The 16,892-nt window shown below is 34.8% G+C and overlaps 1 protein-coding gene across 2 annotated transcripts in view; it reads right to left on the bottom strand.

The window, feature by feature from the left end:
- The window catches only part of LOC106627008 (pleckstrin homology-like domain family B member 1), a 36,747-nt gene that overhangs the window by 3,886 nt on the left and 15,969 nt on the right, over positions 1–16,892 (bottom strand). The window contains exons 1-7 of one of the 2 annotated variants that reach the window (XM_036365365.2): positions 11,726–11,909; positions 10,611–10,725; positions 5,306–7,311; positions 5,043–5,242; positions 4,044–4,963; positions 3,881–3,989; positions 1,075–1,297 (exon numbers count right to left, since the gene is read on the bottom strand). In XM_036365365.2, coding sequence (XP_036221258.2) covers positions 1,075–1,297; positions 3,881–3,989; positions 4,044–4,963; positions 5,043–5,242; positions 5,306–7,311; positions 10,611–10,725 — 3,573 coding nt within the window. In that variant the 5' untranslated portion in view covers positions 11,726–11,909. Of the gene's footprint in view, positions 1–1,074; positions 1,298–3,880; positions 3,990–4,043; positions 4,964–5,042; positions 5,243–5,305; positions 7,312–10,610; positions 10,726–11,725; positions 11,910–16,892 lie in introns of those variants that run through there. The other variant, XM_014246958.3, reaches the window with a different exon arrangement.

Below are 16,892 nucleotides of genomic sequence, written 5' to 3'. Positions count from 1 at the left end.
CTTTTATACATATTTGAATTATTGTAACGTACATTTGTTCATTACAAGCTTAAATACTGTCTATGTATGAATATTTTTCGTATTTTGCCCTTCCGCGATGTTTATGTGAAATACTAGAAAATGTGGTAATTCAAGATTAACACAATTGAAAACCAATTAACAGCTTTTGGTGTTAAAGTTAGGTATGATTTAAATGAAATTTTAAAATATGTATGTATTAATCGCAAACAAATTGAAACAAACATTTTAGAACGGTTAAGATTAAGAGATTTTATACATACCCCTTCAGTGCACGGAACCACCTAAATGTAGTGTGCTTGCTTAATTTGTAGTATAATTCATTGATGAATACACATATGTCTATATGTTTCTAATACTACTATCTCAGAAAGGCAAATTAAATTTGTATTATTTAATAATTCACCATTCCGTGGCCAAAATTAAATGAAGCATAATGAAATAAAACTTAAATTCGCAGAATCTGTTTAACAACCGCCTGCGGAAGTAAATATTTACCCCTCAATTACGCTTGTTCGGTTTCATGCTCTGAACAAATTGGCGAGTAATTTTGTATGTATTTTGGTGAATAACAATTCGCCAGCTTTTATATTTCCTTACGAGTAGTATTGGCAGGAAAACAAATTCTGAAAATATGTATGCACATGATTGCTTATATTCTACGTAGGTATGCAGGTATTCGATCATTAACATGGGGTAATGAGTTATACGTGGGATTGCCCCCGGTTAACATTTTATTTTGGATTAGTCTATGTGCAATATGGTGTACGTTTTGTTTACGCATTTAAAGTATAAACAAAAACATATTGTACCAACCGTTAAAAAAAAAAATACTGCCAATATAAAATTAAAGATTTCATAGAAGTATTGATTAATCTAGGTTGTAAAAAAGAATTTTATGACGTTGGAGTATTAGTCACTATTTAAAAATACCGTCTTATTTTATTGATTTTCTTTGAGTGAAACATTTTAGCTTTTGACTTAATGGCTTTTAAAAAGCATAAAACTGACAAAAGCTAAAAACTACAATACTAGCAAAATAACGTAAAATCTTACCTGACTAGATCTATCCGCTTGTATTTTATTCACTCCCTCATGAACTCCAATCCGTGGAGAAAGAGTTTTTCCGTTTCCGAATGTAGAGTTCTTCTTTTGTGACGAACACACGCCCGATTGGGCCTCTTTGGTGGAACATACATTAGTTTCATCGCTTTCAATGCATTGGAGCTCTCGCATTTCAGCTTGATTTGAATTGCTCAGGGCATTATTGCCGCTATTGCTGTTGAAAAAATATAGTATTAGAAAAATCAAAATATTTGAATTTATGTATGCGAATATACATATGTATGAGAATTTGTTCGTATCGGTAAATAGATAATGATATTTAGTAATATCTCACCCGCAAATCCACCCGCAAAATTTGTCCATATGTAATAAAAGTTATTTTTTAATATTTATCGATTTGTATGCTTCGAGAACCGAATTTATAAGCGTGAATACACCGTTTATTATTTCCGTCGGCATTTAACACTTGCAGTGTGTACTTCGCGATTAAAGCCTAACATGGGTGATACTAAAGTATAAAACACTTGTGCATACACCTCTCAACTCATATACGCATATGGTATACAATTACATATGCATGTATTTATTAGCCTATACATACATATATATTTACGAAATAAATCGTATAACCATTATTATTTTAACCTATACAATCACAAGAGACCAGTGTTATCATAAAAGCATTCAGTGATAAGAAATTTTATCAAAATGCCTCAAGCTATTCGAAACCCGATAAAGCCTTGCCAAGAGAAACTTAACTAACGCACATATGTAAGTACAAACACATCATCTAAATAGTCGCTCTTACACTAAATTATTCTTTGAAATACACGAACCGGCGAAATTATCGCCGTGCTTACAGCAATCTGCGTTACTTAAACTTCATAATTATTTACTTCAATTGCCGTGTATTCGCAAACCGTTAAGTTTCAAAACAATTATAATTTTAGAAACTTTCATTAGTTTGCACTGAATTCGATTTATGTTCGTACAAGAATCCGACCTAGATTTTTGTTGTGCACTTCTAACACATAATTGCTGTCGACACACACATGAACTCATATATGCTGCGATTATGTCAGATAGTATTCTCTCAGTATTATGAAATTAACTTTATTAGAAATGAACACTGATATATTTTCCCCCCATGCATCATGAATTATTAAGCGCTTTACCGATCGGATCCAACTGTCAGAAAGACAGCTCGGAGTACGAGCAGTCGAACCTGTGTCATTGCATAAAGCCACACACACACACCACTTCACTGTTGCGTATATCCGACTTTGTTGCTGAACCAATTGTAGGTCTGCTTTGATTGGACAGCTTGTTCGATTTATGAATATTGTCCACATGTTTGTACGACTACATTTTACGACATTAAGTTTGTCTTGTGACTAAATACACAGAACTGTTGTTAATAATTTGCACAAGAAGAAAAAATATCACAAGGAAATATAATATACTTGTTTGGCAAAGAAGTTGCAAATAATTTTTTCATACAACCGGCACCTCCGTTCCGGTTTTCTACCCGCATCTTTGAATATCCCAGACCTACATACGTACATATTTGATTCCGAATATATTTTTATATTTGCTTGGCATTTATTGCTAATGTAAACATTGCGTACATACCAACATTCATGTGAGCACACGAATATATTCAAAAGCCTTATCGCAAAAGCACACAGATCAAGATATGAGTATTTGTTGACATTTTTGGGATATTGAAGTGGGCGGGAAGAAAAGGGTTGTATATAAAAGTCCGTGAATCATATCTTTTAAAAAGTTTCAACGAAAATACGCGTAGAAAGCGACTACGGAAGAGAAAATGAAACTTGAATGTACTGCTTGTTGTGGATGATGAAACAAAACAATAATTCACTTTCAGTTCCATGAAAATGAAATTCGTTTAATAAGTTGGCAACATACATATTATATGTATGTACATTTCGGTATTATGAATGAACTAATTTTTTTATAAAACAATTGGTATAATGCATTTTTTTCACAAATTTATTTTCATGGTCGAACCTTCAGAGTGATGAACAGACATTTTTAAGAAACTTTTTTAAACTCCACCATTTTTTCATTGTATTTATAATGAACCTGATTTAGTTTCACTAAGCCGTGTCGACTCAGTTTGTCACCTCAATTGCGTTCTTCCAAACTGTTGGAGGAATGTTTGCTACTCCACAACTGTCTTTTAAATTGAAAACTCGGCGGCAAAAGGTTTCGAAGATATGGTATACCCACAGCAGTTGAATCCACACAAGCAACATTTTAAATATAAAATTTTTTCGTATACAAGAGAGAAAAATTGTTTTACTGCAGCCAGTGGCATGCAGTCGCGAACACTAGTCTCATTCAAATATTCCGCATGCGTATCTAATAAAAGATTCTCCTCGCAGCAATACATGTCAGCGTAGGTTAACAAGTGCAATAGTTGAGGAACATGCACACACATGAATAACGAACTAATTGAAGTTAATCAACATAACTCTATTTCATACGAAAACGACCAATAAACCACTTTAACAGTTCACATCCTCACTATCATACATAATTTCAAATTAAAACAGTCCCCTCTAATTTGTGTGACTGTTTATTATAATGAAACTTTATTTTTGCTTTGGCAGAATGGCTTATGCAAACTAAATAAGTCGGGAATATTAATATTAATTTGATTTCAAGAGTGATCGCAATAACACTCTCTATTTAGTGTACTCCCTTTAGGGTGGTCCAGTAGGGATAAAATACAAACTACTAAAATGCGGTTATAGAAACAATAGGTACTTACTCTTTTTCGTCATTGTTCAGTTTTAGAAGATATTGGGCGCGTGCTTCATCATGGCATTTTTTTTTCAAATCAATGATTTTCTGGCGTTCATGCTCGATCACGTGATGACCTTAAATCAAAATTTTTTTTATTAAAAACCTATAAATAATAATACGTAACACACCTTGCTGGGCCAGCAGCAATTGACGATTTCGTTCAATTTCCTTGATACTATCAAATATTCTAGTACTAGCACCTTTTGTTGATATCGGTGCACTACTAGTCACTTTACATATGCGATCAATATCATCCTGGGAAGGCACACGACGTTCCAGCGGATTTACTTCAAAATCATCGTTGCCCAACGAAAGATTAAATTTTACCCGCTCATCGTGCTGATCACAATTTGGCACGTCAAGTTTGCCATTCAACATGGCAGTTGCCTCAACTTCAGTACACCTCCGCATATCACTTGTGGCATCATCAATGTCAACTACATAAAGTTGCTTACGTTTCGGAGTACTTGTGACTGGTGCTTGCGATGGCAGTTCGATTTTGTTATTATAAAACATATTCTCATTTACGCTTTTCGACATTACATCCTCAGTGGTACGCTTTGGACAAAGCAATTCGGCGGAGCCAAAGAGAGATTGTGACATAACACCCGCTGCCAGATTGTTGTGCAATATCGGTGAAGCGGAAGATGTCGTGCTGATATCTTCTTCGGATGAGTTAACCTTTAAATCGCCAGTTATGTCACAAATACTGTTTTCTACCGCTTTTAGGTATTCCTTTTCTATTTTAAGCGAATTACATGCACTCACTAACTTTGATTTTAAAGTTTTTGCATGTACCGATATATTGCCCAAGTCCTGTCTCTCTAGATGTTGAAGTTCAATGCGTTTTTCTTTTATTTTCACACTTAAATTCGCTTCTTCGTTGTGCAGCTCCTCCCGGTAAGCGTGCCACTCGGATTCCTCTTCCAGATATTGGAACTCTAAGTCTTCAAACGTCTTTCGGTCATTCTCCAGCGACTCACTTACATTATGCAGTTCTTCTTTGAGGCAATCATTGCTCGGTTTCTGTTGTAACATCGACTTTAGCCTATTTTCATAAACGAATGTGGATAAACGAGTATTAAAAATTATTTTACATAATATGTTAGTTGAAAAATTGTACTCACTTCTTCACTTGATCTTGCTTCATTTCAATTGATTGTTTCAATTTAGCCTGCTGATTCTCCTCCATTACTCGTGTAGCATTTCGTTGTGCTTCAAAACGATGAATCTTGTTCTGCAAAAGCTCAAGTTGCGTCTCCAACTCGCCCACCGAGCCACCAACGGAATTCAGTTCTGCATTCACCAGCGCCTTTTCCATATCCAACTGAAATTGAAAAATAATAAATTATTAAATTTTAAAATTGCCGATGAATTACTAAGCGCTCACCTCTCTTAGTTCCTCCGATTCCTGCTTTTGCAGTTCGGATATTTCATTCTTCAACTCATGGATTCGCATCAAATTCTGTTTTCTTTTCAGCTTAAGTTGATCAATGTCTTCGCAGCCACTCAGAACCAGCTTGGATTTCAATGCTTCTTCAACATCATTTCGCACAGACGCAGCTGCTTTTTGTAAATCAATAGTTTTAGCGCTGCCACTTTTATTAAAGCTCGCTAATGCGCTTCTCGAAAACATTCGTGGTGCAGGTGCTGGTTTCTTTTGTAGTTTGGGCGAATTTTGCAACGAATTCGATTCGGGTAAGTTCAATGTGAGATTGTTGACATTTTTATTCGTACGTTTTGCTGGCGACTGTTCAGCGGAAGCCGATATGGATTTCACGGCGTTAGTTGACTGATATCGACTGCTCTCCTCGATGGCTTGCATTTCTAATTTAAGTTTCTCCTCAAAAGTCTTGATAAGTTGCTCATATTCACTATGTTTTGAAGGCTTTGGTGCCACTGGGGGAGGTTTTGCTGCAATAGGCGCTTGACCGTACACACTACTGAAAGAATGCTCCTTTTTCGGTGACATACAGGTCGTTCTAATTTTGGTGCGAGGGCTTTGTGGCACATACTTGCCGATAACGACATTTTCATAACCTGTCTTCGGTGAAGTGGGTCCTTCTGTTTGCCCACCAATTTCTATTCGATTCTGACTCACTAAACGAACGTTCTCGTAACCAGAGGAGCTGGAGACGGAGTTTGAACCGTTATGTGTTTGGGTGCTGAGATTATTACTACTACCTGAGACAGATTGTTGAAGTTGCGAACCAGAGAGGTCGAAGTAGAAGGGAGACTTTTTGTCACGTGGCAGTGAACCATTTGTTTTTATCCGGTTTTGAACTATAGGTGAGGAAGTAAGAGAAGCAGCACAACTCTGATTTTGTCGATCGGAATATTCGGTACATATTTTTAGCATATCCTCAAGGCATTCGTTCTCTGAAGTACTAAGGTTCGAGAGATTTCTACGCTGCATGCTTGGTGAGCTCTCGTACTGCAAACGATGCAGCGGCGATGAGTTTGCCGAATTGCTATTAATTTCAGTATTGACTCCGTTCATTGGATAGATTTGTAAACCACCGTAGGTGCCGGGCTTCGGATAGCGATCGTAAGCAGACACGTTGTGATGGTTCGCACTATTGACGGTGCGTAATGGTGCCGTATTATTAACCTTTGCCAAAAACTCACCACTTCCACTTCCACATGTACTTGTATTTTGTATGAAATTCGACGTGCTCGGAATGTTAACATAATTCCCTGTGCTGTTTTGGGCTCCTCCCCTTACACTATTGTTTAATTGATTATTGCGTACAGGACTTGCATTCTTGTCGTTGCGATGATTTTCAGCCAAATTCTTTGCAAAATTTGCATATTTCTGACCCAAAACATCCTTGGCTGGCATATTCACCGTCACCAAGTCAGCGGCGAAAACCTTCGGGCAATGTAAGCCATTGATGTCGATCGGCGCTAGAGCCACGTTGTGGTACAACGATTTATCGCTGCCTAGCATACTTTTCGTGGTCTCTCTACCCATCGACATTGACATAGGGCTAATATGTTCCTCGTAGAACGAGTCGATGGCTAACGATTGGCGCACATCTGCACTTCCATTGCTGGAGCTAAGGCTTTTCGTGGAATCGCGTCGTGGCACTTGAGTGAAGTCTATTTGGGGCATTGAAATACGTTCATTCGAACCCATGGTAGAACGTATCAACTGAGCCTCGGCGGGATTATTGAACCGCAAATAATTGGAATTACCAATGGTGATCATAGCGCCCTGCGTTAAGTTCGTCTCATGCGTGATCTTCGTGCCGTCGATCAGTATACGGGCATCCTGTTCTGGTACTATTGTCACTTCGTTCTCCTCACTGCGATATATTGTACAATGAATCGATCGGACCCCACTACCATTCAAAGATATACTGCAAGTGGAAGCCGAGCCAATAGTCATATCACCTGAAAGCATACACACACAAATAAATAGTTATAGAGTACTTGTTAGCATTAAATAGAGAGTTTAAAAACTCTTCGCCGAAACTTATTTCGCAGAATTATGAAGCTACCTTCGCAACAGCAGTACTAAAAGTGAGATCATAAATTTAAATGTTTTCATAACATACATTCATAGGTGAGAAGTATACATGCATACATACATACATACATACTTATACATATAAATCGTATATACATATGTCGCACATTTTATAAATTTCGAACACATCGTTTTAATTATGAGCGTACCTATGTGAATGTGTATGTTGTATTTGCACGCATATGTTTGCTCAATATTTGTATATTCCTAAAAAGTCACAAAAAATTTAAAAAGTGTAAGCATAAAGCTTTTTAATTGTGACCCTAAGAACCCGAAAATTTGATAAAGGCAAATGGGCAATTAAAGTTATATGTACATAACTACAAGTACATGTGTACAGTCCTGTGCAAAAAAAACCAGACAGTTAAATTATCGCTATTTAATGTTCTATAATTTGAGTATGAATTTTGTTACAAATATAACAGTTTCAAATACAGTTGTATCATCATTAAACCCATATGTGAAATAGGTGACTCGTGACAAGTGTTTATATAAAAATATGCCAAGGTCGAAGCAAATTGGTAATTGTCGCAGTATCGCAGCAGAAATTGTCCGTACGTCAAATCGCTGATAAAGTTGGATACAGCAAATCATCTGTTGCCGATTTTTTAAACAAAGTTGCAGAAACGAGTTCAACGGAGCGAAAAAAGGCTCTGGATGACGAAAAAAGACGACGCCTGCTGAAGACCGGATGATTGAGCGGATGTGTACCTAGGACCGATTTAAATCTTCAGCAGACATAAGGAAGGTGTTCTTGGATGCATCCGGCGTCGAAATAGATTCATCTTCTGACATCCCGCAAAAAACTGAAGGTAAAAATGCGATACTTATGGGCCAAAAGTCATGAAAACTGGAATGTCTAGCAGAGGAAGAATGTGATCTTTTCGGATTAAACGAAGTTTAGCCGCTTTGGATCGGATATTATCCACCATGTGAGACGCAGATCTGGCGAAAGGTACAAAACTGAATGCATACTACCTACTGTAAGACAGTCAGTTTATAGAATGGTGTGGGGCTGCTTCACCTATGACGGAACGAAGGAATTGACTCTTATTGATGGTCAGGTGAACGGAAAAACAAGAGCTCTAAGAACGGACGTTATATTTCAGGATGATTCTTCGCCATGTCACCGATCTCACTAGGTACATAAGTTATGTTTTTTTTAATCACACAAGTGTTTTGTTTAAATTTAAAAACAAAAAACCTATCATTTATCCCTTATTTAAAAAACGGTATTGTCCAATTCAGAACCTCTGGGCCGTTGTAAAGACCGTTGAGGTAACTGAAAACAAAGCCCAAGAACAAAACTGACCTGAACTGAACATTATAATGGACACTTGTCATAACGGTATTTCTAAAGAACTGTTGCAAAACCTGGTTACATCAATGCCGAGACGTATTAAAGCGGTAATTAATGCGAAGGCGGGGCGACTAAATATTATCTGCGAATTATAATATTTATAATAAATTAATTCATTTTGTTATGAATTAATTAGTTGTCAGATCTTATAAGAAGGATAAACTGATAATAAAACGTTCGTTAGTAAAAAGGTAAAAACAAATAAAGTATGAAAATATTGAAAAAATGTATGAAGCGTACTGCTTTGACTTCATTATTTTGTATTAAAAACGCAATGGAATATAAACGCATTCAAACATATTTGATAAATTCGATATGTCAAAAAATTTTCAATTCCAGGCTGTCCGGTTTTTTTGCACAGGACTGTATATATTGTGTGTCACATCAGATAAATCTACGCTACCTCATAATTTTTAACTTCATAAATATAAAGCGTTATTCACACTCCTTTCTAGGGAGACCGCCCAGTGAAAGTTTCTCATAAAAATCAATCGAAGGAATTTAGATATATATAAATCCAATATGATAAACAAATCATATCGACCTTTGCTAGGAGTTTGATGAGGCTTCTCCTCCTATTTGAGGTTCACATTATGACACACGACGAATTGGAGGATGCACACGTTTGAAATAAATTCGAAGAAGTTTTTTCTTGGCAGCAAAACATTTAGGACTTTGCCGTCAAACTATTTCGAATACGAGGCAAATTAGATCACATAAACAATATTTGTCAGCAATTCTAATCTGGTGCCAAACCTAACCTAACCTGAAATCTAGATAATGGTGCAGAAATGAAGATTTTTAACTAAAGCTTCGTTTGATGAATCTGTCAATTGTACACTCGCATATTGTATATTGTATTATGTATATAAATAGATATGCACATGAAATCCATGAAACTAAAGTTTCGTGATAGTCGGCACGTACGAAGTTGCAATATTTGAACCTTTATTAGCGCATTATTCGCTCGATTAACCAAATTAGGGAATCAGAACATATATGGTAAACATATGGTATATGAATTGAAAATAATCGGTGTTTACTATTCGATTAAGGACATACTGTTTATCTCAGTGTAGCGTAATATGTTGCACGAAGTCAGCCAAAGGTTTAAGGTAGACAATCAAATTTCTCAGCTAGCTGGATTTTAAAAGATCTGTTTTCAGCAAGAAAATAATTGGAAAGATTGGTTTGCTTGAAAATATCGGTACACCAGTATTAGAAAATATTTTTATATAGATTTGAGACTTTATATGGAATATATAAAGAAATATATAGGAAATTATAGGGAAAAATCGATTTTTTCTTTGAGTTCCACTTCCACGTTATCTTTAGGCACTTAATTCCACTGAAATTCATTAACTAATCCATTCAGCGTTATCAATGGCATAAACTCAATTGAATTCCAGCAATTGAAGGTAAATATATTCATTGAAAATTATCTATGTAAATGCTTCGAACCGGCATAACTCTACTCGAATATATAATATAATACATACATATGTATGGCATACTACTGGCATAGATATACCGTAATAAATATGAGTTATCTACACCGGTTTTGGCTTTCAGTAAGCTTTACCGATATTGACGTTTTTATAAGATTTTATATAAATGTACATATTATATAATATATAAGTACGCATTTATGTATGTATGTTTCAATTATCTTGTGTAAAGCCTATAAAATTTCGAGAGATTGCTTGTTTTATTGTTCTGATTTTGCGACTAATGAATTTTGACGCTCCTTCGAGATATGGAGTTGAATAGCAGTTCAAAATTGATGTATACTTATTTTGTTACCTATGGGTATGTAATGTATGGTAACAGCTGTGCTCAAACGTCCACCTCCCAAACTGACCAAATGCGGATCATTGGCAGCAACTCGCAGCGTTGGATCCTTTTTCGTTAACGACATCTAAAAAAAATAAATAATAAATAAAAATTGGTGCAATTTGTAAAACTAAAATAAGAAATTTTTCAAAAATATTATCAATTTTATTTTACAGATAATTTTAGAGCATAAGCACTCCCTCTATATATTTTTAAAATTTGAACTATTTCGGCTTAACGAAGTTTGTCATGCAAATCTTCGAGTGTCAGCGGATATTGAAGCTGTTATTTTCCGAAATACTACTCTTCTGTTTGAGGTCAATCTGGACTGATTACCAAAAGTGCTCAAAATTTATAAATCAAGTAATGTTATTATGCTTTTTGGAATCCAAAAAAATTTTAAATGAAGAAAAACGCGATAGTATCACAATGAACAGTGAGATTAAAAATAAAGAAAATTAAAAAGTTCTTTGTATTTTTTAAAGCAGCTAAACGAAACTTTTTTGCAGAGACCGAAATCATTATAAGTTTTATTTTAAAAATTACGTAATAATAACTATACGTTGAGTTTTACCATTTTCTTTACCGATAATGATTAATTTTGATTAGTTTAACAGTAAATCATAAATAATTATTATTTTTGAGCACAAGAAAAATAAAAATTATAAATAATGATTATTTGTGATTTTTACTTGTTTTACTCAAAATAAAACTCACTTTTGATCACAGGTTTTTTATCAAGTTTTTTGCTAACTTCGTTGTAAGCCCTTTTAGGACAAAAATATATCTTCTTTTTTTCTTTTGTGAATAACATAAAAGTTTGATAAGAAATTATTTCGATGAACTCTTGGTAGCTAAAATCATATTTGGCGACAGAAATTATAGTATTATAGTAACGGCATTTTTTAAAAATTCAAGTATTTTATTTCAGCAAAGTCAATAACCACCTGTCAGATCTTACCATGCCGTAGCAAACAACTCAAATTGAAGAGGATTGGAAAAAACACTGGAGTAAACTTATTACGTGAATTTCAAGCCGATTAACTTTAAGGGGGTATTTACATAAATTCATTATTTTCACTCACTTTGATCCTGATGTAGTACAATAACCAAGGCTCACTATTTTGGGCTTTTCTGTGTAGATTGCGCAATACTTAGAGAAAGCTTGTGAAACATATATGAACAAGTTTTTATGTGTTTCATATATAATATAATGCTTATCTGTGTCAATTTGAAAATAAGCTAATACGATGTTGCAGCACACATTTACGCTCCACTGCACTTTAGAACCGTTCGTTACAAAACCCTATGTTGGAATAATAAAGAATGTGCCCAAAAACAAGCCCACAAGCCCACAAGCCACTGCGATTACGACGTTCATGTGATAAAAGAGAAGAAAGGTGGTTGGAAACTATTTTTACATGGACGCAGCTGATACGATGGCGCTCTCGCCAACTGTTTACCGACACTAGCATTTGGCGTGTGCGCAGACGCAGCACAGTTGACGCATCTGAACTACTTAAGAAGCATTTTTTAACTTAGAAATATGGTCCGTTATGAAACCAAATATACACGCGCATTATTACGAGTATTCTTTTGAAGACTTCCATCTCAAATACTTCAACTGAGAAATCTGTGTGAAAATAAAAGGCAATGCATTATGAATCTACAAAAGGACGAGAAAAAGGGGTAGATTTAAAGATGCACTCGAATTGTTTATAAATTATTTAAAAAAGTAATAATAATAAAATAGTTGAAACAATTAAAACTTTTTCAGTCACACCGATCGCAAGCGAAATATATGTATATAATTTATAAATATAAAATTTAACAATAATTTCTATAAATTTTCTGACAGCTAAAGAATCTCAGCGTCACGAAAGGCAAATAAAACACGTATTGGAGGTATATGAATATATTTATGTATGTATTTAAGTATATCTAAGCATATGTCTTGTATCTGGGTGACAGACTGCGTTTGCGTTTGCACTTACGGTATCATTCTGTTGATGACTCATACTCAAAGATATGTGTGGAGACAACCAAAACGCAGGTAGAAAAAATGGGCAAGAAATAATCTCAAATTCTAAAGGTAAGCGAACTTTCAACGAAACATGGAATAAACGGCTCTACTGAGTACTCGTCTTACACACATTAATTTATTATTGCTTACACCGATACGAGCCCAACGCACCAATTTAACCCAAAAATCGGGCAAATATTGAGCAAGCAAACGAAATTGAGCTCTAATAAATGTTCATCCACGTGATAAATAAACAAACAGGAGTGTATATGTACATATATCAGGTATCTATGATTACTGTTTTTACAAAGTACCAGCAAGAACAAATATTGTAGACACTTATTGATGGAAGTGATTTGTGGAAGGATTCTCTATTGGGCGGCACGTGCTTATCCAGCTGAAAGCAGCTGCTGCCTCTTACTTCTATATACCAGCCCTCCCAGAGTGTTGGTTGGTTCACGTGAGAGGGGTGGATGGCGAGTTGGCAATTCAAGCGCGCACATGTGATATTTGTTGATATGTTCATATTGTATACAAAGCCTTAAAATGTGATCCCCTCGTTTACTGACGCACTAGTTCTGCACGCGCCATTTGTCTCAGGGTACAGCGGGGGTGTGTACACAAGCATGCAAAAAATAATAAGGTGGCAGCTGCATTTTCTTTTTTTTCTGGTTTCCATATTATTTGCGAAAATCAATAACTGCGTTCAGCTAATATTGTGCATGAAAGAAAATATAGATTTTGATGCTCATGCCAACAAACACGTGCATATCGATTCCGTAATTATTGTATATTTTCAATTAATAATTCATTTTCAAGGATTCTTTTTTTCAAATGAGAGGGCAAGTAATAAAACAATATTTTTTTTTAATAAATTGTGCTTATGGTAAATACGTGTTTCTAGGAAACTTCGATTTCATATCTTACTTTGACAAGCTTTATTAAAAGATTATGTTTATGGGCAAGCAACTGAATCTCAAATACTTGTAGTATTACTGCTATAGATACTGTGAATGTTTTAGTAAGAGGATTTGATGTGAAATTTGAAACTAAAATATAGTATGTAAAATAATACTAAGTTCACATTTTCTATGAGTAAACTTTCGAATAAGTGAATGCCGTTTCACCAGTACTCGCATCAAAGCCAATAAATCAACTCATTTTTGTTGATTTCTTTGTCACTTGAACAGGCGAATGTGATTGACTTTCTTCGATGAAATTACTGCCAACACAAAGCACACACTGGCATGCATTCTGGAAGCCATCGCGGTGTAACCCGTCTTTTATGGACAGCGAAATTCAACTGATGCCGGCCAAATATGGCGCAAGCAACCGGCTTATGCTGCCGGGTTGATAACGAGCCCGATTACAAATGAGTAAAAACTAGGTAAACAAGTCGGTATATGAGTTAACTATATACAAATAAATAAGCAGCGAGGAAATTCACTTTTAACTTTAAGCAAGTCGGCAAATGATCGTATAATTCTATCGTACGTACATATTTACGCGTGTACACATATACACACATCAACGACCTTGCGGAGAATAATGTTATTTAATTAGATATACATACATGTATATATACATATATACATTGTAAAGCAATACATATTTACATATCATATTTACATATTCCTTGTCGGTAGTCTTAAGCTAAAATAGCAACATTGCGTGTGGTTAGATTTTTCCAAAACCTTATGTGTTATGTGTATTCCTTATAAAAAAATAAGTTATTATACGGCATATAAATCAAATCAAGTTTTACTCTTTATGAATCTACCTACATATACACATATATATTTATGCGAAATAGTTAAAGGTCTAAAAATCTCAGTAAGATTCTATTTTTATAAGATGTTGTCACGCGCTTAACCTCAAATAAAGCAGTTGGATTGGTCTACCTTTATTGCTAGCTTACACATACACAATACATAAGATTGAGCTATTAGAGTTAGTACATAATTGCTGGACTCATTAGCATTGGAATTTGCATTAATAATAACATACAAGAATTATATAAATTAAACTAATAATAATAAATAACGAAATTAATTATAAATATCGCTATAAGTTATACGACTAGAAAGTTTCATATCAAATATAAAATTTACTGAATTTCGTAAGCTCAACACATATAGCTTACGAACTGAACGGTATCATAATAATATGAATTAGGTATACATAGGCTGGCGTCAATTTGGTTGCGATATCTACATCCATGTAATTTCATGTATGTACATATGTACCGACTAATACATAATTTATTATTAATATTGCCTTATATACTTTATTATTATTTATTCTTTCATACAATTTTACACATTTACAAGTTTCACATTTCTATTATGCCTCTTTAGACTTTGTTTATTCAATAAAGCTCTTCATATTGAGCTTTAAGAAATTTGGGTTAGGCTTTTAAGCAACGCTATTAATCGAAAATAGAGGAGTGTGGCATATGGTATGCGGAGAATTTGAGCTTGCAGGCATTATACATTTTTTTTGGTATGTGAAGCGCCAACGAATGAATTTTTATACCCTGAACAGGATATTAAATTTGACGCGATGTTTGTAAAACCCAAAAAGAAACGTCGAAGACCTTATAAAGTATATACATATGTATATATAAACGATCAGCGGGACGAGCTGATTCGATTTAATCATGTCCGTCTGTTCCTGTGTACGCGAATTATACTCTAGCAACATGTCGCGAGAGTATAAAAAGTATCGTTGCTTACCAAAACACGATCGTTATTATATAAGATTTTTTGTTATTTACTTTTTGTTATTATCTCATAAATGTATGTACAAAAAACAAGTAAGGAAGGGCTAAGTTCGGATGTAACCGAACATTTTATCCTCTCGCAAAGTCAAATGCTATACTCGTTTGAGATTTCTTTGTGGATTGATTGATATTTTCGGTAGAAGGTCAACTATAGGCACTGGGGTCCACATATTCAGTACTTAGGGGCTTGAACAGTTTTGGTTCGATTTAGACAATTTTTGGTCACAAGGTGGCATACTTTAAACGTATTATTCATGCAAAGTTCTACCCCGATATAATCATTGTTGCTTGATATGTATAGTGGAAAGTGAAAGAATCAGATGGAATTGAAAATGGTGTTATAAGGGAAATAGGCGTGGTTGTAATTTGGTTGAAATCGGTTAAGCAGATCCCTAGATATGGGTTTTCACATAAAAGTGGGCGGTGCCACGCCCACCGACTAATTTTGAACGCGGTTCCTATAAAGTCACCTCATACCATCCCAGAGATAAAATTTAATGTCTCTGGCGTGTTTAATGCTTGGTTTATCGCGCTTTTACTATTTTTTAACAGTACCATTATATGGGAAGTGGGCGAGCTTGTCACCCGATTTCACCCACCGTCAATAGAGGTGCTAAAAACATTTACTCTCAGTAAATTTGGTTATTATAGCTTTAGCGGTTTAGGAGATATGCACATTAAACTTATTAGGGGCGGGACCACGCCCACTTTTTAAAAAAAAATTTAACTGCAGATACCCCTCCCTAATGTGATCCTTTGTACCAAATAACAGTCTTGTATCTTATTGCGGAGCTTAGTTATGTCATTTTATTTGATATTGATTAATGGCGTTTTGTGGGCGTGGCAGTGGTCCGATTACGCCCATCTGCAATACTAACCGTCTCACTGGTGGCTCAGTAACATTGATGTGGTGAAGAAAATTATTTTTAAATGGCGCCTTCCATTTCTTATTTAACAGTTTGCTTCAAAACGTGTGTTTATCGTCTCTATCTATTTACATTTTTCCAAAAGAAAGCTCAGATTAACCTGTTCAGTTTACATAAAAACGAAAATTACACTTTGAAATACAAAGTTCCATTGAGATTCAAAGTCTCTACACACTTGCAATTTGGAAGAAGTTTTTGCGAGTTTCTCCCATTAAAAATGTTTATCTAATTAATAATATATAATGTTTAAGCGCCTGGTATATAGAATAACCACTTAATTCGACTTCATATAAGTAACTTTAATATGAACACAGATATAGGTATTATTTAAATAAGCGAAACGAAATAGAATTTTTGAACTAGAAGTAGCAAAGTGGTCTTGCCTTCTATATTCTTAATGACTAATCCAATCGACATACAATAAACATGAAATTGAATATTAAAAAAATAAATAAAAGAGAAAAAGCCGTAAGTTATCGCTTTTACGTATTTGGGTGTGAAATTAAAATCACAGCCACAAT

The sequence above is a fragment of the Bactrocera oleae genome, chromosome 5 (assembly GCF_042242935.1).
Source record: "Bactrocera oleae isolate idBacOlea1 chromosome 5, idBacOlea1, whole genome shotgun sequence".
Lineage (NCBI taxonomy): Eukaryota > Metazoa > Arthropoda > Insecta > Diptera > Tephritidae > Bactrocera > Bactrocera oleae.
The sequence above is the reverse complement of the archived record's forward strand: the minus strand, read 5'-3'. Positions and strand labels throughout refer to the sequence as shown.